The sequence below is a fragment of the Lonchura striata genome, chromosome 1, assembly GCF_046129695.1.
Source record: "Lonchura striata isolate bLonStr1 chromosome 1, bLonStr1.mat, whole genome shotgun sequence".
NCBI lineage: Eukaryota > Metazoa > Chordata > Aves > Passeriformes > Estrildidae > Lonchura > Lonchura striata.
This window is the reverse complement of record NC_134603.1, coordinates 131,468,135-131,493,618: the sequence shown is the minus strand read 5'-3', so window position 1 is coordinate 131,493,618 and position 25,484 is coordinate 131,468,135. Positions and strand designations below refer to the sequence as shown.

The 25,484-nt window shown below is 35.9% G+C and overlaps 1 protein-coding gene across 1 annotated transcript in view; it reads right to left on the bottom strand.

The window, feature by feature from the left end:
- Positions 1 to 1,803: 1,803 nt before the first annotated feature.
- COL28A1 (collagen type XXVIII alpha 1 chain) overlaps positions 1,804 to 25,484 on the bottom strand; it is a 57,290-nt gene continuing 33,609 nt past the window's right edge. The window contains exons 23-34 of the mRNA XM_077781243.1: positions 24,493 to 24,564; positions 22,923 to 22,991; positions 15,761 to 15,829; positions 13,550 to 13,618; positions 8,596 to 8,664; positions 6,568 to 6,648; positions 6,442 to 6,477; positions 6,235 to 6,271; positions 5,385 to 5,939; positions 4,639 to 4,826; positions 2,387 to 2,603; positions 1,804 to 1,973 (exon numbers count right to left, since the gene is read on the bottom strand). Coding sequence (XP_077637369.1) covers positions 1,804 to 1,973; positions 2,387 to 2,603; positions 4,639 to 4,826; positions 5,385 to 5,939; positions 6,235 to 6,271; positions 6,442 to 6,477; positions 6,568 to 6,648; positions 8,596 to 8,664; positions 13,550 to 13,618; positions 15,761 to 15,829; positions 22,923 to 22,991; positions 24,493 to 24,564 — 1,632 coding nt within the window. The remainder of the gene's footprint in view (positions 1,974 to 2,386; positions 2,604 to 4,638; positions 4,827 to 5,384; positions 5,940 to 6,234; positions 6,272 to 6,441; positions 6,478 to 6,567; positions 6,649 to 8,595; positions 8,665 to 13,549; positions 13,619 to 15,760; positions 15,830 to 22,922; positions 22,992 to 24,492; positions 24,565 to 25,484) is intronic.

The following is a 25,484-nucleotide window of genomic DNA, read 5'->3' as shown; positions in this document are numbered from 1 at the left end:
AATAGAATGTTTTCTGGGGCTGCACTCAGTTTTTTAAATGTCTAACTTCAAACTTATTTAAAAGGCCATATTTTTTGGGAAAAAAAATTAAGAACTTTAAACTCTACTTCAAGCACAGCGTTCCACAGAATCAGGTTTGCATCCTATTTGCTGCAAAACAAGTTCATTTTGCAAAGTACATCCCATCATTTATTTACAAATTGTGCAGTGTTTGAACATGTCAAGAGCTGTCCATACTGCCTGTGTAGATTCTATTCTTTCTTTACAAAGAAATAATGATGCTTGACTCTTTATCAGGTATTACTTCCCAATTTAATCACATATGTAATTTTCAGTTTTAACAATGTGCTCATATAGGGTTATGGCTAAAAGTAGAAAGGATATAAGTAAACATTAATATACATTTTTCAGTGCTTTTCCCTTTTTTAGTTTAGTAGCATATATTAGAGTATTAGAGTGAAATAATTATCTTTTTTTTAACCCAGAGGCCCTGAGAAATTGAAATGTACTGACTAGCCTAAAGGACATGAAGAACCCAGTTTTTAATGTAATTCTAAATGAAAGTCCAACCTTTATAATTGAAACTATTATATTGATGTTAATCCAAATGTGCTTTAATAATGGAAAAAAACCCTCTCTGTGTTTTTTTCTAACCCATAGCTGTGTTACTTACATTCCAAAGAAGAACTCTAATCAATGGGAATCTTTATTTATATGTCTAAATGCTGTATTAAGAGTGTTAATTCCAGGAACTACTTACTATTGTTTAAATCTAGAGCATATTTTATTTTTCCATGAGACTAAGAGACCTTGGTAATTAAAAACCACGTGTAAACACTTCTGACATTTTAATCCTAAAAATAGAATCTCATTATTCCCATGTGCAGTAGTATCAAGTTACTGTAAATTCAGAGGCAAAAGGTATCTCCCTGTGTGTGTGTCTGTGTGACTTCAAGTTATTGCTATGGTGTTGCAGTTAAAATACATTATGCAGGAATCTGGTTAATGTGCAGACTGTAGTGGGGAAAGCATAGCAGTAATAATTTCAAGCTAACACATTATTTTGGATTCTTCTCAGTCAGTTCTTCGTCAGTCGACATGAACTTCCAGCTTCAAAAGTTCCCAACAGAAGTAATTTCTAGAAAAAATAAGAAATTATTTCATTTTCCTGAAAAGTTTTGAAAAACATGCTCTGCAGCTCAATAATATTTTTCTACTATTTCAACTGTAAGTTGAAATAGAGTATTTAATGCAAGTTATTTGGGATGAGTTATATGGCTTTTGTAAAGCCAGTTATGCACTACTGAAAAGAAACTTCTCTGAAGGCCATACGTTGCTCAGTAAACATTTGGATCAAAGATAGCCAGTATAGTCTGACTGGATTTCCAAAATGTAAGGTCCCTCCCCAAAGGAAAGTCATAGTTTTGAGAGGGACAACCTTGTAAGTTGTGAAAAGAATAAAACAAAAAAATGGGATAAAGAGTCAGTGGAGAGATGTCACTGAAAGATGGATGCCACAGTCTGTGGCATACTCAAGATAAGTGATCTAGAGAAGGGAGTAAATAGGGAGGTGACAAAGTTGGAGTTGGTGACAATATTGTGTTCTTCTAAAGTAGTTAAGTACCAGTAGTAAAGTAGTAAAGAAAAGGAATGACTGCAAGAAATTGCAGAAGGACCTTGTGATATTGACTGCATAGGCTATGAGTTGGAAAGGAAAACTGAGTTTTGATTAATGTAAAATAAAACATAAGCTTGAAGAGAAGTGATTAAGGGAGGACTGAAAGGAGACAACTTACTTATTCATCAGTCAACACAGGTTTCTCGACATTCTTTTTCAGTTTCAAATCTATTGTTGGTACCATTACAGCCTCCATACCAGAACTGGCCACAAGAATTGGCATCCTTGTCATAATACCATTTCACCACATAGTTCCAACAATCCCCTTGTTTCATAGGTTCCAAGCACCTTGGATCTGAAAGTGCATCAGTAAAAGTTAGCTTAAGTTATATTGTCTTAGAAGTGCCTCCTTCACTAAGAAAAGCACCCCCTTTTTTTTTTTCTTGTAGTGCCTGGCCAATTCCACTTCCATTAATGACTTACCTGAACAGGCCTAAAAAACCACAGGATTAGTTGGAAGCAAGACTGCCTAAATCCTGATGAAAGAATCAAGCTGCTATTCAAATACCTAAGCATGAGGTTGGTACACAAGGGTATCATCTGAGTCCAAAAATCTATCTCTGACTGTGTGTGATATCTGTAGACAGAGCACCCAGAAATACAAAAAAGGAATAAAACCTAAAATTATATTGGAAGAGGGAGTGGGGTTTGCTGGGGTTTTTTTGTAGACTTGTTACCTGGAACCTGCAGACAGTATTTATTACTCACTTTTTTGGGTTCTTGCTACCTCTGTTTGCCATGCAGCTGGCTGGTGATCTTCAGTAGCAGTTCCACCAACAAAAGGATTGACAATGGGACTCAGGGGTCTGATTTCAGACATGTTATAAACTGGGGGAAGTATTGATTCTCTGTGAGCAGAGGTGGTCACATTGTGGTCCTGAGCAGATGGCAGCGGCTCAGTGTATCTGGATTGTGATGGACTAAGCTGCAAAAGGAGTCAAAATCTTAAAATTCTGTCTGGGCATAGATGCTATGACAAAAAAAATTGATAGAATTATGCAGGAAACTTCTGCGAAGCAATGTGTGAAAAAAGACTATTAAAAGCAGATTGATTACTGTGATTATTTACTATGGAGCCATAATTTTCTGACCATGATAGTATAATGAAAAGGCAAAGTAATGCCTCTGATTTAGCTACTAAGCTGAATTCATTCAATTTAAGCTAAATTCCAATCACTACTTAGTCTGCAATACAAATAGAACACAAAAATGGCAGGAATATTTGGGTAAGTCACTGCTTCTAGTACACTCATTGTACATGATATGACATCTTCAATCTGTCCTATTTCTGGTTAACAGGCAGTTGCTAATCATTATAATTTTAGGATTTACCTTGATAAATGTGTTAAGCAGCCAACCCTGCTCTTCAAATTGCAACTATTACCTAAAGATTTGCCTAATATTTCAGTATATTCAAGAAGATTTGCAAGGTCCTTCGTACAGTGTAATACAAACAACTGCCTTAATCAGATATTGATTACCTACTGAGAACAGAAAGAAATTTGATACTATTCAATATCTTCCCACTTACAGGCCACCACTGACAAAGACAATTTAAGGAAACTCTTCAGAGTGATTGGAACTTAGTCCAGGTGAAATGTAAAGGTGCAGACAATTCATCCAGTCCTTTAAATTTTGCATTTCTTCTCTAGGTCTACAAAAAGACTGTGTTTATTTATGATAGTAATTCAACAGTTTGAAGATTTGAAGATTTATCCATAACAACACCCAGCTCTCAGAACCAAGTGTGTGAGCATCTAATCCAATGTGATATATGTAAGAACCTACTTAAGAATTCTTTTTTATTCTTATCACATGTTTTATAAAATCAGCGTCTGTCTAGGTTAATATTTATTTTTCTTAATAATGTCAAAACTGACCCTCACTGTCTCACAGATCTGTCTAGATGTATTATAAGCCTAAAACCTATATTAATCACAGTTACCAAAGGAGCTCTTATTCTTGGAAATTAACCTAGATTTTGAAAGTGAACTATTTAATTATGAATGATATTATATAAACAATACTACAAGGATTAATAGTGGATAATCCATTGATTCCTCCACAGTAAGTCAGCAATTTTTAATTATCTGAAATCTGTATTTAATTAATATTTGAATAGAAGTATCATGGTCTGCTAAATCCATTCCATGCAGCTACAGAGGTTTTTATATCATATATTTCAACTAGTTTATCCATCTGGTTATAAGGGCAAGCAAAGCTTATTTCATAAAGCTCCAAGTTTTTATCAACTATTTTAGGCAAAGCAATAAAAATGCCCTAAAGAGTTCCTCCAATGCTCCAACAGTGGTTGAAAAACACTGGAGACCTAATAAGGGAGCTAAGGTGATAAACACCTGCAGAAAATATCATCTATTGCAGTAAAGCTCTCCCTGTCCTTTCTGTCTGTGCAGCAGCACTGTTTTGGAGGGAAGTACTTCAGTGCAGGTCAGGAGAAATGTAAAGGTGGAGAACAAAGAGTAACAAATAAGGGGTCCTAGAAGCACAGCCCAATGTGGAAAGTGAAACAACACCAAAGGCTTAATAACTTGCAAATATGGATGGAACAACATGGAAAATGTGTGAACATGACAAGAATTATTGTACTAACAATCAGCCTGCATATAAATAAAAGCCTTATCTATTGTGCACCTGCCACAATAGAAATGTAAGAGTTTTAACTCATTCCTAAGATGAATAAGACCTACAAAAAAAAGGTGAGGACTCTCAGTATTTATTGAAATTGAGAGGCAGTATTACCCTATTTATTTTGTAAACATTTGTTCTCAACAAATAAGTTCACTCTAACTTTAAGAGTTTTTTTCAAACACTTTGGTCTGGTCAAATGACATGCTATTTGCATATTAAAAGATGAATGGTGAAATAATGATGGCAAAATATTTGAATTCAAATAAAGACACATTTTAAAAACATTTGACAACAGTTACTTGTTTACTCACTGGGTTACTAATTCCTTCTGTAGGAAGAACATCAATCTCTGAAGTGGTCATTTTAGGTAACAAGCTATTAGCATCTTTCCTGGCAATTTCAGATTCCAGACTTGGAGAAGGAGATAAAATATTGTATTTTCTGGTGTACAGTGCAGACTCGTTCTCACAGATTTTTGTGATAAGTTTATTTTCAAGAACTGGAAAGATTAATGAAAAAGTCTTTTTAAAGGGTAATGAAAAGAACTCACAACAATTCAGAACAAGCTTTTAAAGCCCTAAACTTTTAATTATAGTGACTTGTGAAAGACCATCTTCTGTAGTTATGTCAAAATGAAAATAATAATTATAATAAAGTAACACAGCCTCTGAATTATTTTATTTTAGTGCCATGTTGTTCTTTTAAGAAAAAACAGATAAAAATATCAAGTCACTCTAGGAAGTAGAAGTCATAGCAGAAAAGAGAATAACAGTCAAGAAAAGAAGGGCGAAGGAAAGGAAGTGCTTACACATAAGAAATTAAAATAAAAACTGGGGAATAGTTTTCTACTTATTTGTAAAACCAAAAAACACCAGGGACTAGAAATACTTTGGCAAAGGCTTTATTTGGCCAAAGATGATGTGAAACAAGAGCGAGCTTTATCCAAAAGAGAAATAAAAGCTGCCACTCAGCAGACTGCCTTGCCTGGCCATGGGAGAGGCCACAGTCCCTTACATGCTTATTTCCAGTTTCCTCTTACTGAAATAATTTCTTTTACCTGAAAGCGTTATGAAGTCGTCTATCTGGTAAACATGTTCTTCATCAGGGTCTGTTGCAATGAACTGCATTTCTTTCAGGAAGTCATCGTAGTGAGGATCAGTCCTTTGCACAATCCCAATGACAAATATCTCAATATCTGTAGCATGGGCCTCTCTCACTATCGTGTCCAGCCGTACTTTATCCCGAGTGTCCGCCTGTCCATCCGTTACTACAACAGCCACCTTCCTTACAGCCGGACGCGCTGCCTGGAATAAGTGAACGGCTTCCTGGATGGCAGAAGCTGTGTACGTGCCTTCTCCTAAGTAGGGCATCTTGTCAACAGCTGATTTCAGGTCCTCTTTGCTTGTGTATTGCTTCAGAGAAGACACCAGGTCCACTCTGTGGCTAAAGTTGATAATGCCAATGCGCGTTGTAGCCTGGTTGGCTGAAACCTTGTCAATGAATGTTTTCATAAAGGTTTTGATAATATTGAAGTTATCTGGTCCAACGCTTTCCGAGCTATCAATGACAAATACTAGTTCCAGTGGCATTGTTCTACATTTGATACCACAGCCTAGAAGAATAACCATTTCAGACATTTTATGAGAAGTCACCTTCAAAAAATGAACTCATACATCAGATTTAGTCAGTTAAAATTCAGTTAATGAATTAATTTCTAGTTACTGGTAGTGATCACAGAAACAGAGCTGGATCAAATTACTTCAGGTATAGTTCTGGTAACAGTGTGAGCATTGTTTTCATATCAAGGGTATCCTGACACACAAACATACAGAGGAAAAATCCATTCAGTCAATGTAAGTTCACTGTGTTTTATCAGAACTACTTTTTTTCCACACTGGAATGCTTACCACATATTTCATTGATAAGTCTGATAACATCTTCTCTCTGAAAAAGAGTTGTGTGTTCTAGTGTTAAGAATGCTGAAATATTTATTTATTTAGAAAATTACAGGCAGTGCAATGTCTCATAAACATTCTTGTGTAAGATCACATAACCTTTAAATAATTTTCCCAGATAAACTACTATTGCTTCAAATAATTTATTTACCTACTTACCGAAAGACCAGGTTCGCCTTTTCTTCCCCCAGATCCCTGGAAATGTGTAGAGTGAGATATTTAACAAAAGCCAAATTTGTCTAGTTCCTACTCTGTAAATTTAAGTAACACGAAAATGTGTTTTACCTTTGGCCCTGGAGGTCCTGGGTCTCCAATCTCTCCTTTGGCACCTTTGCTCCCTGGATCACCTTTATCTCCATAGTCTCCCTAATTTAAAACAACTGTATTAAATACACTCATAGGCCTTTTTTTTTTTTTTTTTTTTTTTTTTTTTTTTTTTTGATTGTCAGAGCTGGAAGTAAGCTTCAATGAGCTTTAATGATAAATTTTCTGTCTCTTTTTTTAAATTAATAATTTCTATTGTATGTATTATAAGGAGAATATCTGAAGGCAGGCTCTCAGAGAAAGAAAAATAGGCAGTAAAAGCATCTTTAAGAAATTTCTATGAAAAATTACCTTAGTTTTGGAGGGGGAGTAAAGACATCTGTATGCAAATGTCAAGAATATATAATGTCTACTGTTCTTTGATTTCCTTGACCTCCAAAATAATGTTTATACTGGACCTATGCTAATTTATACTTAAGGAGAGATATAACTGCCTCAAATCAGCCACTGTGCTGAAACTTACACCAGATCTGCATAAAAGCCAAATGAAAACCTGTGAGCTTTAGAAGGACAACTGAAGATGTATGCTTGGAAGCATAATGTTAAATCCACTGGACAATACAATGTTTCACATTTAGAAGAAAATTTGCAATTTTTTCCTCAACAGATTTGACCTTTTGACTTCCAAAAAGTGAGAGGGTTCAACATTATGAGACAATTTTCACATAATGTGAGTATGAAACATTGTAAATAGGATTCAGGTTCTAAATAGACATTTTTTTCAAGAAGAAGATTGTACAGGACAGTTTTTTTACTTTTCTCTGTAAATTATTAACCAGCTTACATTTCACTTGAATTTGTAAAGCTCATGAATTTATTTAGATTACCGCCCATTTTGATGTTATTCCTCATTTTTGTCCAGCCAATGGAATTGCATGGGTAACTCCTGTGTTATAGCCTTCACTGGTGATTGTTACCAGTTTCAAAGAAACCTTTTGACTTTATCAGTCTGATTCTGATCTTATTCAAACTGGTGTAAATCTGAAAATGGTAAATAGCTTCTCCACAGCATTAAGAAACCCAGTTTCAACTAATAAAGTCTTGGAAGACAATTCTTATTCTATTTCACAAAATCCTAATATCCAAAAAGGGTTATTACTTTCCATTACCTGTCCATGAATTGAATCTAACATCACCAAAGTTAATTTCAGAATTAATAATAATGGGAAAGCAAATATGATTTGGTGGCTGTAGTGGTATTGCTATTTTCTTACACTTAAATACACTAAAACCTGATCTTTTTGGTACATATACAAAATTCCTGCTCAACTAAATCATCCCTTATCATGTGTGTCAAGTCTGCTATATTAATAGTAAACTGAAAAGTGAGTATTTGAAGAGATTTACATTGGGTCACAAAGATTAGTCAATATACATAATGAATATGACAATCAGTGAAAATATTCAGTTATTATAATATTGTGGCATTTGGAATGTGAGTGAAAATAGAACTAGGAGGCAGAAATTTGTCTCAAAGAGCTTGATATTCACATGAAAGCTCCCAAACTTTTTGATGTGAATAGCTAAGTGTAGGAAATTCTCACAACTTTCATAACAACCAGAAAGTTATTTGGTAAGGAAAGATCCAAGCCTGGGTTTCAATCATTGTAGAAAAAAAACAAGCCAAGTAAAGCAAAGCCCTTAAATTATGTTAATCATGAAGCAATTTTTTTTTTTGTCAGAGCCTGGCAAGTAAAAGGACATTTTTAATACCTGAAAAATAAATGAATACATAATTTTAATAACTTAGAATTATTCTCCTGCTATTGGTTATGATCTCATTCTAGATCCTAGTTTGTAATCTGATCCTTAATGACCATTAGGATTTTCATAGACTTCAAAGCTGACAATGAATAGTAGGTACTTACCATATTAACTTTATAAGGTAATGTCTTTGTCTTCTGTTTCTCTTCAAGGACCTGTCACACCAAACAACCAATAAAGAAAGAAACCCCCCTTCTCTTTCCTTACTGCAAACCTAGTATTTACCTTTTGTCCAGGAAGGCCAGTTCCTATTGATCCCTTTGGTCCTGGAAAACCTTTACTTCCTTTTTCTCCCTGAACAGAATATGAAACTTTTGTTTAACTAAAAATGAATGTAAAATCTATGCTGTTTCTATTCACTTTTACACTCTGCATTATAGGAAAAGACAGATATTTATATTATGTGATGATGTACACAATTTTCAAGACAAAAGTGGTCTAAGGTTGGCGAAATAAGCAACATGAGAACCTTATAAAGTATATAATGAGAAATTTATTCCTGATTAATTAAATGAAGATTTGTCCTTCCATTGAAAGAGATGAAAGACAAAAGCAGCTTTTCAGAGGCTCAGATGGTTATTCATCCTGTCTAGAAGCAGTAAAAGGAGGTTAAACCAAAGTTTCTCTAGAAATACACATTGATGACCTATCCAGGGCAGACTCTTTATTTCTGATCTTAAGTAAATGCGAAGATAGCTCTACTCTTCACCATGTGGAAAGCAGAACACCTTTCTGTTGATAATTCAAAAGACAGTATTAGTCCAGTTACAAAGCTCAAAATTGTTTATAAGGATTGCTACACACACCCTGCTGCATGTACTTAGATTTAAAAAGCATGTCCATATGGGCCCATAATGTTATAAAACACAGCTGTTATACATACACAGAAAATTCTTCATAGCTTCTGGCTTCCAGATAGTTTTTTCCTTTATTTAATAGGGTAACACAAATATTTTTTACAGATCAACTGCTGTATGCATTTTAAACACAGCTAGAAGCAAATATATTTCCTGATACATAAATGCTTCACCAAAATTCACATTGCATACATAATTCACATAACAGCTGTGCCCGATGCAGATATCAAAACCAGTTCTAGAGAATGTCAATGAGATCAGGAGCAGCTACCACATGTATCAAACCTAACTATGAGGTACACGTACATGGTTAGCCAGTACTACTTTTCAGTCAAGAGCTCTCACTGTCCCTCTAAATCATCTTTTTTTAATGCTTGTATTGGTGCTCACAAATGGCTCTGAAGGGCTCATATTGCTCATAATGGACAGAGAAATACAAAAGTGTTTCCAAGTTTATCCAGCCTTCACCTAAGGTGCACCGGTACAGCAGGACTGATCACTGCCTATTGCTGCTGTGCTGGATAGGGATTGATGGATTTCTGCAGTCAAAGAAACAGCCACACACTGCACACCTAAGCCAGCCTTCTCTTCCTTGAGGGCTCCTGGCTCCCATGAGTTGGGAATTCACCAGGAGTTAGGTAATGAGACACAGCTCCTCGAAGACACAGTGTATGACAAGTCATGTTCATGGATGGTTTTCCCTGTCCAGATTCCAGATCTGACTGAACTCCTGTTGAGATGACAGCTTCTGCTTGCACATGGGTGTATGGTGGTCTTGCCCCGTGCTAGGGAAAGGTATCCAAGGCACTCCTCCATTCACATCTCCACTGGAGCACTGCTTTCACAGCCTTGCCCTATGAGTACCTCTTGGTCCACTAGCCCCAACTTGGGGAATGAAATGCTCTGCTTGCCGCCAGGGCTAGCTTTCCCTGACCTGCTAACCAGTAACCTCTTGCCTCTGTAGGCAGATCTTCCTCTCTCCCCAGTTTCTTACAGCAGCAGCAATTCAGACAGTATTAGTTTCAGTATTCAGACTGAAAAACAGTGGATGTATCAAATTCCATACCTGATCCACTAGGGGGATTTCCTGTAAATAGGAAATACTTCTAAGGTGATGGGATGCACAAGGCAATTTATTTTGCACTGTTACAGGAACTCACAGTGCCTATTTAATCTAATTTCCTTTAAGTCACTTTTTAGCAGGATTGTGCTTCTCAGGGCCCTCATTTAGGTATGAATGCAAAGGGCTTTTAAACACAATGAAACATTGTGCCAGTTTGTTTCAAGGCTTGCTGTTCAGCACTGGGATAGTCACTCCTCCTCACTTGGGTCATCACACAGGTTAACCCTCCTGCAGGTCTGCAGAGCACATACATATGAACCAAAATCAGGATATGCTGCGTACCAGTGGTCCTTCACTAGCAATAAATGTCAGACCCAACGAAACAGTAGATTTCTTGCTGCCATTTGTTACTGCCCAACACTGGTATGCTGGTGTTCAGGCAAAGAAAACTGAATGGGACCTACTGTTCTAAGTAAACTCATACCATACAGCTGACATTTCTCACAAGCTCACATGTGAGTTTCATCCTTTAAAACATGAACCGCAGAACTAAATCCTCCTTCGTCTACTTGTGCAACAAGTATCAATCAACATTAGAAAGGTTTATTGTAGATTCCATAACAGTACACTTAGTAAACCCCAAGAAGTGTGCTGTATTCATTAAAAAAATATTTATGGCTTTGACAGTTTAATTCATGTACATAATACATTCAAACCTGAACACCAGTATTACCAAAATGAACTGAGTGCAGGTCTGAGAATGTCTAGACTGTGGTTTTGAAAGGGAACCAAGCATAAAAAAAAAAATCTGTGAATTTAGCTATCAACATAAAGTAACTTGAAAACTAACTCATTTTTGGCATTCCACTCTTACCATATGCAGACCAAGATCTCTCTCTTTATATTAAAAAAATACTTGGAGTGATATTGGTAGCTAAAATGCAGGAGTAGAGTAGCTTTAATCTGATGAAGAGTAGCCAAAAAGAATGAAGTTTGATGTGTGAAGAAATAGAAGTGCAAAATAGACAGAAGTCAACAAGCATTAGTGTGTGGAGGAAACTGACACTACCAGGGTAAGACAGTTGCAAAAGTTGCTCAGAAATAAGCTGTTCCTAAGAATTATATAAAAATAATTATAATTTTAAAAAGCAATTGTTAAGGGAAGAAAATAGAAATGGCAAGACCAGTCGTACCTACACAAGCCATGGAATGCTACAAAAACAACAGCAGCTGAGTTTGATCCACCATATCATTACAGTTTTGTTTTCAAACCTAAAGACATTTCATAATCAGGACACATACTTTTCAACATCCCTAAATTCCACAGCCTTGCATTAGAAACATGCCTTTGTTTGATGGTGTATCAATGAACTGTGTTCTTCCACTGGAAAGCTTCCATAATGAAACTGAGTTCTCTACTCTAGTAAAATATGCTTTAGATATTTATTCATAGCAATGCCAACATTCAGACATGCATCTATCTGTGTGTATCTAAAGATACATATAGAGAGATGGGGTGGGAGTAGAGAGATAGAGAGAGAGAGAGGGAGAGAGGGATGGGAGGAGGGAGAGGGAGAGAGAGCGACATGTAAAGGTGTAAATGTGCACACTGAATATATTTTGGGTAACCCTTATCTTCACACAGGAACAGAAAATTATTGTGTCTTTTTCATATTTTCTAATGTATCATCAGATGCACTTGGTTGCTGAAATATTTTTGTCCAGAATGGCAATTGTACTTTTATGATTAACCTCACATACCCATAGAATTAACAAAGATATATCCCAGGTATTAGATTCTGGAAACACAGCAGAAATTGTTATTAAAGGCAGATAGGAAAATTTTCCTATACCATAAAGTGATACAAAGATGGCAAGAATTTTTTTTGTTTTCACAAGAATAGAGCAAAGAGCCCATGGAGATTCAGCAAACAGGAAGAAGAGAAAAGAAAATAAGGAATTTCTTATGTCCTCACCTTAAAATATGTATTAGCTTTGTGATTACTGATAACAATTTATACAGAACCAAATTGCAAATAGATCAGAAACAAAGGTCTAGACAGTCATGACTCTTAACCATGTATACATCTCTGTCTAAGAAAGTCTGGAAAGAAGATAAGTCAGAAACCATAAAAGGGAGTTATATGATAAAGGAAAAGAAAGAACATAATAAAGTGCATTTTTATGCTTTGAAATACCTCAGTGAAAAAAGAAAAAAAGAAGAGCTCTCTCCAGAATAAAACCAGAAATTATGGAACCCAAATATAAAAATGGAAGACATTGAAGATGTAATCAAAACAAGTTGTGAACAAAATAAATACCGAAGGAATCTGTGCTTTTCTGGTAAAGCTTGTACAAAATAATTCCACAATGGACCAAAGAAAGATTCTCCTCTGAATCATTTTTCAAACAACATACATTTTCATAAATTTGTTTGTTTGTTTGGTTGGTTGGGTTTTTTTGTTTCAGAATGTCACTGTGTTCCAGTGACATTATGAAAAAAAAAAAGAAAATGAAGGCCAGTGAATTCTCTGATGTTTTTAGTATCTACAGCCAAAATCACAGTATGAAGAGGCAACTTTTCTGACCAAACTAAAACATTGCCCCTTTTACTCAATCACTGGTGGTTGACCATTAAGAGTTGGAGACCAGAGCACAATACTCTTGATCCAGGGAAATATTCAATCATATGCTCAATTTTAAGCAGACTGATTTAAGGAAACGTGGGTAGTTCTCCACTAGAGCCTCCAGTTTTAATAAATTTTTCCATGCATATATGATAAGGCAACTCAGAATATGTTGTCAAGTTTGTGCTTCTCCTTTTAAGGAGCGAACTTGTGGCTGGAACTGGGTGACTAAGAACCCAATTAAGAGTATGTGGGAGACTGCCTAATTTCATTTATATTCCTATGTGTGTTTAACTTTCTTTGCCACTGTAGGTCACTGTTACTGCCTTTTACAAGTGCAATCCAGAGAAAACTATGGATATAAGTAAACCAATGTGGCAGAGATAAGCCTTTTGTCTCCAGGTTAAATATATTTTTAATTACAAGAACAATAGGAGAGCAATTGGATGCAAACAATAGTGAAGATACAGCAAATAAAGTAAATATTGCATATCTTATGAATACAAAAATTAAGTGTGAAAGTAGTATTTGCAGTTTACTGATTTGGTGGCAAAGACAAAAAGAAGACAATGAATCTCTTTAAGAAACAGTTTGAGAAGAAACTGAACAGATATCACATTAACCTGGATTACCTTGTCTCCTTGTATGCTGGTGCCAGGGGGGCCAGGTAGACCAGGCAAGCCTTTACGTCCCATAATACCCTATAAGAGTCAGTAAAGCAAAAAAAGAATTATTAAGAGGTAAACTCCTGGTGACACTAAGAAAATAATCCCCAAGTCACTGCAAGCAAAAGAAGAAAAACCAGGTCAAAGATTCTAGGTCTGATTCTTCTTTGGTTTATGGGTTCTCACTGTGGGTCTTAGTAATTATCCTTGGCAAGTTGTCAGGAAAACAAAGGAACATTTAATTTGAAAATAATCAAAGAATAAAATTTACTCATGGTACAGAGTGATATTTTTCTCATTTTTACTATGTAGAAGACAACAGGAACCATGTTTACAGAACAGTTTCATGCAATCACAAAAGAGAGGTGCAAGAGCAGGGACACAAAGGACCAGAGCTATAAAACCTAGTGTAAGTAAATCTGCCAGGTATTTTAGCTAGCTCTTTGGCACTATGGGCATATGCCAAGCCCCTGAGGTGCCACAGTTTCTAGGAGCACCAGTCATTCAGAATATCCTAAGTGGAAAGGAATGAGAGAAAAGCCAAAGCAGCATGTGCTGATTTGCATCAATTCAGTCAAAGTAAGGTAAAGCCCTTGTGTTTGCAGGCAGGCTAATCTAACATTTATTTCAAAGTGACCAAGTGAAGTATATCTTTCTGATTACATCAAAATGAAATGATTGATTTTCCTTTTTTAAAATTTTATTTTTAATTGAAAAAGTTTTCTAAATTTGATCAAGCTTCATAAAAGTTTCTGTCAAACTCAGGTTGGAATTTTGATTACTGTCTTATAATAAATAATCACTGTGCTTCAGTAGAGTAAGTGGAAATCATTCTGTGGTATGTATATTACCCAGATTTTGTATATGTTGAATATTTAGGCAGAAGTAGAAGAAAATATAAATTTATAGTTATAAATATTTAACTTCTAGATGTTAGTGATATTTGAAAAATCATTATTATAGTCTCTGAGACAAAAAGTTTGTCACAAATTTTCACAAAATCTCTTGTAAAAAATACTCTTCAGATACATACACACCCCCCCCCCACACACACACACACATATACATACACACACACACACACACACACACACACACACACATATACATACATACAACAAAGCCTTCTTTTTGCCCAGCTGAACAATTCCAGTTCTCTCAGCCTTTCCTCATAGGAGAGGGACTACATACACGTCCTCACTCTTGAAAACAAAATATTGTTTCCCCATACAGAACACATTTTTCCTTCTCAAAGGCTTTGTGGAAAGATCACATAATTGTCACAGAGTTGTAGGATTTTGACACTCAGCCTAAACTTACTATTTTCAAACAGGCTGTGTCAGTATGATTTACCAAAGTACTGAAATTGTTGCAGGTTTCAGAAAGCAAGGTAAAATCAGATCCATCCTGAAAAAGTACTCATGCCCTGTCATTTATTGTATATCTGGGGTTGGGAATAGCAATGTTTCTTCATTCAGATACTAGTTTATACGAAATGGCACTGGAGGGTTCTGTTACTCTGCTATTATGCAAAAAGTTACAAAGGTGTATCTAAACTAACACAAAATGGGGAAATATACACAATGTTTCTCCTCATTGCCTGTGTAAAAATAATTGATGGATAAACCTGTAAAAAAGAAATCCAGGCAAGTACTGAATTTCATTTCTTATTAGTATGTCTTTTTAAAATTATAAATCACTTTAGTGAAGGGAGAAAAAATTGCCCAGATGTTGCATACTGGTTGCTTATAGAATTAACTTTTTGTTTTAATATTCCTTTCCTAATGGTTTTAATAACAAAATCCATTGGATTTAATTTGACTGAGCAAAAGTTGCAAACATAAAATTCACATTTAATACATTTTTCAGCACAAAATAATATCTTGGAAACAGGATAGATAAAAAACAGAAGAAATGCATCATTTAGCTAATTTACCACCCTGATTGCTCTGTTCAATCTCCAGATGTAGTCTCATAAAGTTAAGCTTCAAATGCAACTTTCATCCCGTTCAGTTGGTAGAAGTGTATGGTTACTGACCATGTTTATATGCTTGACTTCTCCTGAACCTGCACCAATGTAAATCAATAACTGATGAAGATTGTTTGGCCTCAGAGATCAGGGTCTGGCTGCCAGCATCATGGAAGAGCACAAAAATTTCAACACTACATCATACCAACCTTGGGACCCATGTGTCCCCATCCTGGAGGCCCTGGTGGCCCAGGGTCGCCTTTAATTCCACGGTCTCCCTGAAAATAGCCACAGAAATGTCAGTCATCACCTAGTAAATGTAACACCTTCCATCCATTTGCAAAGCAGTCAAACTACTGAGTTTAAAAAACAAGTCAAACAAATGCTACATAAATAAACAGCTGCTTTATACGTAACTATTAAAAAAACAAACAAACAAACAAACCCAAAATACATGCATCCACATCATTTAAGCTCTAGGTGAAGAATATTACTTCCCTAGCAAACAGCCATGTGATCAAAATCACCAACAGAGTTAAGACTCTCCTTTGCAGGCTTATCAGCTACAAAAAAAACCCAATAAACAAACAAACCAATACCCCCACCCCCTACCCCCCCACCCCCCCACCCCCCCAAAAAAAAAAAAAAGCAAACTTATTTGGAAACATCACCATTTTCCTATTACATTTTGCAAGGCCTTACCAGGATGGAAGGCTGGACAGGGAGCTTACTAGTGGAACCATGATCATGGTGCTCTTAACTGATACTGTGCTTGTTCTGACACTAGAGACATTTAATTTCCAGAACTGCCAAATTTAGGCATTTATGTAAACTAAATGAATTTTAATAGTATCAATATAGATGAATAAAAAGAACAGCACCCTGTTTTTTTAAAAAAAAGTCCTAATGTACATACATTTAGCTTGATTTCTGAAGGAAATGAGGCTTAAGTGATATACTCTGCCTGTGATTCTTCTTGTCTGTGTTTATTCTCTTTTTTTTTAAATTCCAGTACATTTTGAACTCATCAGTTGATTTCAGCCAAATTAATCAGAAATGTACAGTCCTTGACCATATTTTCAACAGTTTTGGTGATAGTTGGAGGTTGCATAATGGAGACAATTTTTTGACATGGTCAATTTATGATTTTACTGTAGAACAAAGAAAATCCATCCCTCAACCATCAGGCAGAGAAAAGGCAGCAGCCATCTGGTGAGGGGAAAATGAGGGTAACAGAGCCTGGTGCTGCTCTTTGTGCTGCAGTCAAACCCAGCTAAGGAGATGGGGGGGAGTCGTGACATCAGTGATAGGGCGAATGCACAGGGACAGATGAGGCAGTTTTGTTTTCCTCAGACCATGATTGTACAAGTGAGGGAAGCACATATTAAACACATGGTTACTAGAAAAGTCCCATCCATTCCTTGAAAAGAAAAAAAGTTATCTATAACTAATGAGTTAGAGATGTAGAATATTCTGATTTGTGTTTAGCTTGATATTTCCTAAACCTATTCCTCTGCAGGCAAGTGCAAATGCACTGAGAAGCTGTTGATCATGCAATATATTAAAAACAAAGCAGAAGAAATTTTATTTCTTGATGGAATTAAAAAGCAATCATTATACAAACTCTTAATTGTACTTGTTTTTGCACTTGGAAAAGCTGTAGAAAGAGTTGTGCCTGCAGAGGGAGCATTCAGTCTAGGACAGAAGTGCAAGTATAAATCACAAATCACAGATGTCACTTGAGTTGTGGTAGGTGAAAGGAAACAACGTATCAAAGAGATTAAAAAGGAAAAAACAAACAGAATCTTCTGCTGATTTTCTTTACATTCTGGGAAGAATGTGTGCAGTCATTATAGTGACTGCTTTTAAGTGCAATTCCCAAGGTTCAGTCTATAGTGATGCAAACATACTAGGGCCCAAACTGTGCTCAGGTATGAGGGATTTGGAGAGGTGGGAACTCTGATCACAAAGGCTAAGGATCAGACTAAGTTTATAATGCTCTCCTTCCTGTTGTAACATCTAGTCTTTAAATTTCTTTTCTGTTTCATCCAAAGCACCAGAGACTGGCCAGTTTGAGTCAGGACATAGTCACAGTATATGGATGCTCTTAGCTTTTAATCGCTGCATCAGGATGACTGGGTAAAACTAAATTTTACCATGTTCTAAGTTACCCGTGTTCCATTTGGAGAAAATTTTTCCCTCAGATGACCTAAGGCTCTTTTATCCGACCTTCCTTGCCAATGCAAAGAGACAAGACATTGGCAATGTATCTACCTTCCTATATAGTACCTTCTATTATCAAAGGAATATTTATTTGTTCTCAGTGCACCCAAAATCCCAATATAATTTTAATTTTTAGGCCAACTCTTCATGAGCAGAAGTTGTGCAGAGCAGCCAAAGCTTTCCCTGTCCCAGCCTTCCTCTGAAATCTGCCAGAGATGTCAGAGCTAACAGATTCAGATATTGCATTAAAAGGTACTTTTGCATTAAAAGGTCCACAGCCTGGAATACTGTGGCCTGTGAAACAGCCTGTGAGCTGCTGTAGTGAAAATTTAATGGGAGGTTACCAAACATAAACGATTCCTTATGGTCCAATACCCAGTCCACCTAAAACCTGCTCTTAGACTAGCCCTGACCATAAACAGCCTAAGGGTGACCTGAAGTCATCTGCCTCTTCCTCCCACGGGTAACACAGTCTTCCACAGGGTTGTTGCAGGTGAAGGATTGAATTTTAGCCTCACATGCTTAGTTAATACCAGATGTCTCATTGAAAAGCTCTTTTGTAGAGCTTTATAGTAATCATCACAGTTTCTGTATTTCTTGATTTAAAGAAAAAGTCTTTTATTTTGCTTTATGAGTTGTGAAGTGGAGCAGTTCTTTTTCCCAAGGTGTCATACTAAACTGTCCTTCAGGGAATTAATTTCAAAAACCATTAATACTGTTCTTTGACGAGGTCTAATTTATTTCCTGTAGTGTGCTTGTAGACAAGCTTGACACCATCAGTAAAACAGTGAACTAAGAAATAAGCAACTTATTGACTCAGCTCTTTATTTCTTGCACTGAAGCAAGAAATAAAGAGCTGAGTCAAGACACCATAAAATGTAGAATTCCAATGTCTATTCTGTTTCTTTTATTCAAGAAAAAAACTATTAAATGCCTTAACGATCAACTGAAAAGTAAATATTGCATTTCCCAATATATATACCTCATTTTCTGTGAAGGATGTGTATTTGATACTGAAACATACAGCAGACACTGCAATACTCTCTTTAGTGAGAGTTAATTGATATAACAGTATTTGTAAGAACAACATATTATTTAAAAAAGGTATTACATCTCTACTTTCCACATTTTAGTTCAAATACGCAAGCCCCAAGCTGCAAAAGTTATTTATATTGCAACTGGATCCACCCCAAATGTTCATCCACAAGGGACTTCGCTAAGGATTTTGACAATCTTTCTGCTATCCTGTTACTTGCTTTATTTCTAGTGTTGGGCTCTTGCTCTTCAATGTCTGTAACTCACCTCCTAGTTGGCAAAAGTGCTTTTAAATCAAATTTTTATTATATTATGATGTTATGTGCTTCTGTTTTAATGCTGCAGAACATAGGGTTCTGCCAAGACTGAATGTATCCCACATGTTCCAGTTTTGTTTTCATGTGAATTTGACCTCTGATACATAAAATTCCTGTCGAGCAGTGTGCACATATGTGAGCCATTTCTGAAAGCAGAGAGAACAGAGCTTTGATTCAGATGAGTGGAACATTCCTATATAATGATCCTCAAAGGAATTTCAAATTAACTAGTGTGTAAATTTATGAGCCTCTTTTATCAAATAAATGTTCATTTTTTATATGCAGAGATTGTTACTGCTCTTACCTTATTTTTTTTTTTTTTGGTGGGTTGTATAACAGGTAGCCAATGCATTTACATTTCATTTGAAAAAAACCAGAATTTTCCTATTTTATGAACTAAGTTCTAGGAGAATTGTTGAAATTCAAGTGAATTCTTTTTCCTTGTGGCACCTTTGCTACCAAGATGTTATGCAAAGATTAAAAAATCAGAATGTAATATGGGCAAAATATCAGGAAATGAGAAGAGATGTCTATGTATTTAATTTCTTTCTTCCAGTGCACTCTTTACTATGTCTGTTGTGGATAAAGAGAAGTAAATCAGACATGTTATATCTTGTTGGATAATGCTTGCTTTCGTGCACCACTCATACGCTGCAAAAGCTACAGCTGCTCACTCTGCATAGAACAACAAACATTTCATTCAACATGACTAACACACCAATCCAAGGGCAACATCAAAAAAAAGCCTACCTATTTTAAAGTAAAAAATACAAATCAAAATTTTTACCTGATGTTTTTTATCTCTTGAATTTTTTATTATCCTGACAGAGTGTTAGATAAGCATTACTCTGAGCAGGCAGGTTTGGTGGGCAGTATCACACTGTTACACAAATAAAACATGTAGATCCATTGAAAATTTTCATACAAAATTTGATGTAAGCATGATTTTTCCTAATTGTGTTGTGTTACTTGCAAAGACAGCTACTCTGCAGGGTTCTGTTTTTCAATAACTTGGACCTTAGATTCAAACTACGTAATTCTAACAATTTTTGTGACAACGGAGATGACTTGATGGAAATAAGATACTTTTAATTTACATGGCAACCCTGATCTGACCTAGAATTGTCAGAAAACACAAGAATAGTGAGAACTATTTATCAGTTTGGTTTTGCCTAAGATAAGGATAAGAAAATCTATTACTAGACATGCAGTTGTACTATTAGTAATATTAAATATAATGAAATTATTAGTACCTCACATCCTGGTCTCAGCTATTTCACCTTGGCTTAGTCAAATCTGAGTTACAGTACCACAGGCCTTTCTCCAAATTTATTATTAATTTATAACTTCCACTAACACAACACAGATCATATTCCCTCACAAAAAGATGCTACCAATAAATTCCCTTTACTAGCACCATGAATAGAATTCACTCCACACATCTTGAGGAATGGTGATACTTTTTATGCCGTTCATGGCTGGAGAAGGGACTAACAAATAAGGATTTTATGTCTTTACAAAGGAATAAGAACAACTCTCTTCAACTGGCAATGATTAACATTACTTAGAGTCAAGTTTATCAAGTTTGAATGTCAACCTGGAAGTACCACAGTAACCCTTAAACCACTGAAGATCACCCAGATGTTATGAACAACACCAGCCAGATCCAGACACCTCATAAACACCTCTAGGAATGGTGACTCCATCACCTCCCTGGGCAAACTATTCCACTGCTTGACCACCCTACCACTGAAAAACTTTTTTCTAATATCTAATCTGAATATCCCTGTCTCAGCTTCAGGCCATATAACAGCTAATCTATGGTTTAATTAAATATATATGCTGTTTTATCACAAGACTTACAGTGATTTAAGAATAAATGTGTGGAGTTGATAAAAAGACTAGATGCCATGTTCACCACTGCAAAAAGTGGGCATATTTACTTTTACTTTATACCTTTTACCCCTTCATCCTCAATACATTTAATGATTCCATATTGTACTTCCATCATTCATGATCTGGGTTGAAACTTTTCTGATAATTATGCAGCTGAAGGGTTTCTTGCTCCAGCATTTACCTGAATTCATGGTTGTAAGAACAGAATGGACTTGTGGCCCACTTTTGAATCTCTGATATAAAATAGGCACCATAATTTTTCTAAGTATGTTTCTGTTTAGCTGTATATTTGTGATACTTTTCAGAAACACAGCCACAAACACTGATTTTAAAATTTCCAGTTGTGAGAAATTTCATTGCAACTATTCTAGTGGTTTCCTTTCATTAAAAAAAAAAAAGGAAATTATTTATTTCCATTTTGGATTTAACTGAAATTTATTACTCCCCTCTATTCCCACTGAAGTTGTGATAGATGCTTCTGGACTTCGTAATCCTTCAACTATGGCATCATAGTGGGAGATCATCATTTTTGATAATGTGACTTTCCAATTCCTTTTCATTAGGAAACACTACTTTCCAGAATTATGCATTTAGGAAGCAAGGAACAATTCAGATGTAACAATACCCCTAGAAATCCTGAAGTCATAAGTTAAATCTTTATCAATATCTGCCTTGATAATTTCATACAAGATTCTAGCATTTTAATTCTTCTGTAGTATCAAGAAACACATCTTATAAGACTACATTATAGCAAGTCTGATATTTCTATTTGGAAAGATACAGTCTCATACAGAAAAATCTAATTAGTTTAGCCATATGCATTTTTTGTAAATTTATATTGAATAACATAATTGAAATCACTTTTAGATCTTGCATTACTTGATCTGAAATGCCTTGTATTGATAGGCATTAATTAAAAAGAGAAGTGTAAAACCAGGTTTCCCAGATCCCAATGCCATTGGGACCATCTTGTGGTAATTCTAAAGTCAAGTCATTCTAAGAATGAATGTCCTTCAATTTTTCCTTTATTGTGGATGTTTTTGAGAGGTTATTGCAGTTTATTTTAAATGTAAATTCTCCTGTTCAGAGAACTGAAGTTGTAAGTTCCTTCTATTTGGGAAAAAACTTGTTTGGGCAATAGTTATTTTGCTTCCTTCAGCAAAAGGCTGCCTGTTTCTTATTTCACATATACAATGAGGAAATCATTAATAAAACTACTCTGGGATATTGTAAAGCAATTTGTTGCATGATTCTAGTCTTAAGTCTCTTTTTCCAACTTTTAATAACATAACAATTACTGTGACATTTTAGGTGAGTTACATACTGCTTAGAGTTTCATAAGACTTTAGCTATTCTGTGTCATGTGGAAAACTCTGGAAGTGTTTCAGTGTTGTACTTCAAATCCCTTTATAATTTTGTTTGTTTGTCTGTTTGTTTGGAGTTTTTTGTGAGTTTTGCCTCTAAACAAATAAACAAATAATTCTAGATAAAGGTTTATACTCTTAGGAATCCAACTTAAAAGATAGCTCAGTAGTTCCATGTAACCCTTAACTCACTTTTTGGCCTCATCCTCCATATTTCTGCCAGAGAAAGAAAGGGCATACTTATTAGGCAATGCTGTGCTTGTGTTGGGTCCTGATTTCTACCAGCATATAGAAGCATCTGGGGCTCTGGATGTATGGGAAACCTGCAGATCTGTATCCAGTCTGAGGATAAAGCAAGAATTAGTTTCTGTCATACCAGAGAAGTATTTCACAAGCTTTTCTTCTAACAGAAATGAAAATTGGGAGATGAGAATGCAGCATTTTGTCAAATAGTTGTTGTTCTTATGCAATGCATTTTTGGAAGCTGTCTACCATCATTACAAGTCAGATGCATTGGTCTACCATCAGATAAATACCTTTGGTCCAGCATCTCCCTCGCCTTTTGCTCCTTTTGGTCCTTCACGGCCTGCTGGTCCTGGAGGTCCCTGGTATAGCAGAGCAATAAAGCATGTCAGTAGTTGTCTTAAGGTACTTCTGTTCTTCAACAGAGATGAGAATTTCTTCACATTTCTGATGTGTAGTGAGTAACAGACATCCTCAGTCCCAGGCAGAAACCTAAAACAACTCAGATTGGTGGAAAAAAGACTTCTTGACTTACGAACATTGTTCTCAGCTCAGAGAAAACAGTGAGAAAGCAGACATTGATTCATATGCTGCAAGCATTAGACAATGAATTACCAGAGCTATCCCATCTAAACATAGGGGTTACGTAACCTTAACATACTTGTGTGTACTTGTATTTGGTAGTCTGTTCTCCCAAACTCCCTGCTCAATTCATCTGCCCCTTCAGCTGCCTTTCATACTGCTGGAGGCATTCCCAGGCTCCCTTTCAGCATGCATAGGGCAGATGGCTTTGACCCATCCTGCTACCTACTTAGCCATATAAATCTTGTCTATGTCTGACAGTGTCTTTCCAGCTCATGGGGCACAAAATGGCAGGGGAAAAACATTACCATGAGACACCACAACAGAACCTTTGCACATTACACAGCAGGAAATGTGTCAGGTACATAGCATTACACCAGGAGTGCTGTGTGAATGCATTATGTAATAATTCTGATCCCAAAGGACCTTCTCTGTGTCAGTTTGAATGATAGGAAACTGGAGCTGAGTAGGAATTTGGAAGCACTCAGGTCCTACCTCAGTGCATTTGGGAGTGTTTGGGAAGGTTGTAGTTTTAAATAAAGCTGGATTAGACACATAAAGAAAATAGTGCTAGTGGAAGTTTGACATGTGCTGATTGAAGGATGGCAACATTATTTCCACTTTCTAGTGGAAAAGAGAGAGGCTGGTCAAACATGTCTATGTGGTTTTGGGTGACTGAAATTTAGGATGATATGTCCTTGTAATGGAATGTGCCAGCTGGAATACTCAGGTATTAATTCCCTCTGAAGCCAACCATCAGAAAAGCAAGAGGTGAAAAATCTTCAAATTAGAGGATTTAACTGCCCAGTAGGAAAAGCAGCTGAAAATCCAAGGAACTGGAACTGCAAAATTTGGTCAAGAAGACAGTATTAGAAATCTTGACCAGAAAAGAGTAAAGAAAAGGGAGGCAGAAAAAAAAATTCAAACCAGTGATTTTATTTAAACATGTATGAGCAGCCATAAAGATTTTTATGGAACTACATGGTATCCCTTTCATGACAATGAAATGAGAACCATTTATATCCAAATTTAGTTCCATCTTCTTGTACAAGTGGTGCTGTATCTAGTAAAGGGCTTCAAAATATCCATGAAACATTTAAATTAGCTAAAGGATGATTAACTGCACTTAGTTAAGTAACTAAATCTAAGCAACTAAATACTGTGTTATCACATAGTAATTTTGTTGGGGTCTTTTTATTTTATATGTGCATACACATATCCATGTACAGATGGTTGTTTTGTTTTTTCTTGAACACAAAGTACGGAATTAAAACTACTTACAGCTTCACCTTTGTCACCTTTGTCAGCTTTTGGTCCTTGGGGCCCAGGTGGCCCAGGTGGTCCTATGCGCCCCTAAAAACAAAATAGGAAGTCAGAAATTATGCAACTACCTGGACTACCACAGTGTAAAGAATATTAACAAATATGTAAGGAAGCTATTTAAAATCTTTTTGGAAATATAGAATAGCAGTTACCAGCTCTTAAAATTTGTCTACAAAATTCAGGAATTTCTATGCTTTTTTAATTGTGGTTTCAATTGAATTAATTAAGATTTAGAAGAATAAGAATTCTTATTAGGAAATTGTTAATTTCTGGATTTGTCATTGCAGAAATTTCCAGAGCATTGACTTTGTATTCAGCACATATAAAGTTAAATTTATTTTCAAAACCAAACTTTTATCAGTTTGGGGGTAAGTTTGAGCAATGAGAACTGAATTAAGAATACTGAAACATGACATGCCAGCCTTAAGATATATATGCACATTTTGAATTTCCAAGTAATCACATTGGTTCTCTCATACACTAAAGCAAAATTTCATTCTACAAGGGAAAGTAGGAAAAGAAAGAAATTCAACAATTATAAGAAAAAGAGCAGCCTAAAGTGCTCTCTTATCAAAAGACAATTACTCCTTCTATTGACCCTTCCACTGACTCCCACTAAAGGTTTTTGCATCTGCAAAATCTCAATGCTTCCTTTCATGGCCAGACAAGAAGTAAATAGCAAACTTTTCCTCTTTACTCACTCCAGTGAGAGTTTTCCTGACATTTAATGAGAAAATTAGCTGAGCTTGAAATAGACTGTTCACAGAACCCAGAAAGAAAAAATGTTGCTTTGAAGCATCTCTGAGGGTATGTTGCTGGTCTGTACTGTAGATGCTCACATGACAGCACTGGCAATGGGAAATCCTCATGGATGTGTGTGTGCACATGCACCTCCCTCCCAGCATGTTATGGATATTGTGGCTGTACAGAGAGAGCTGCACGCCCTTCAC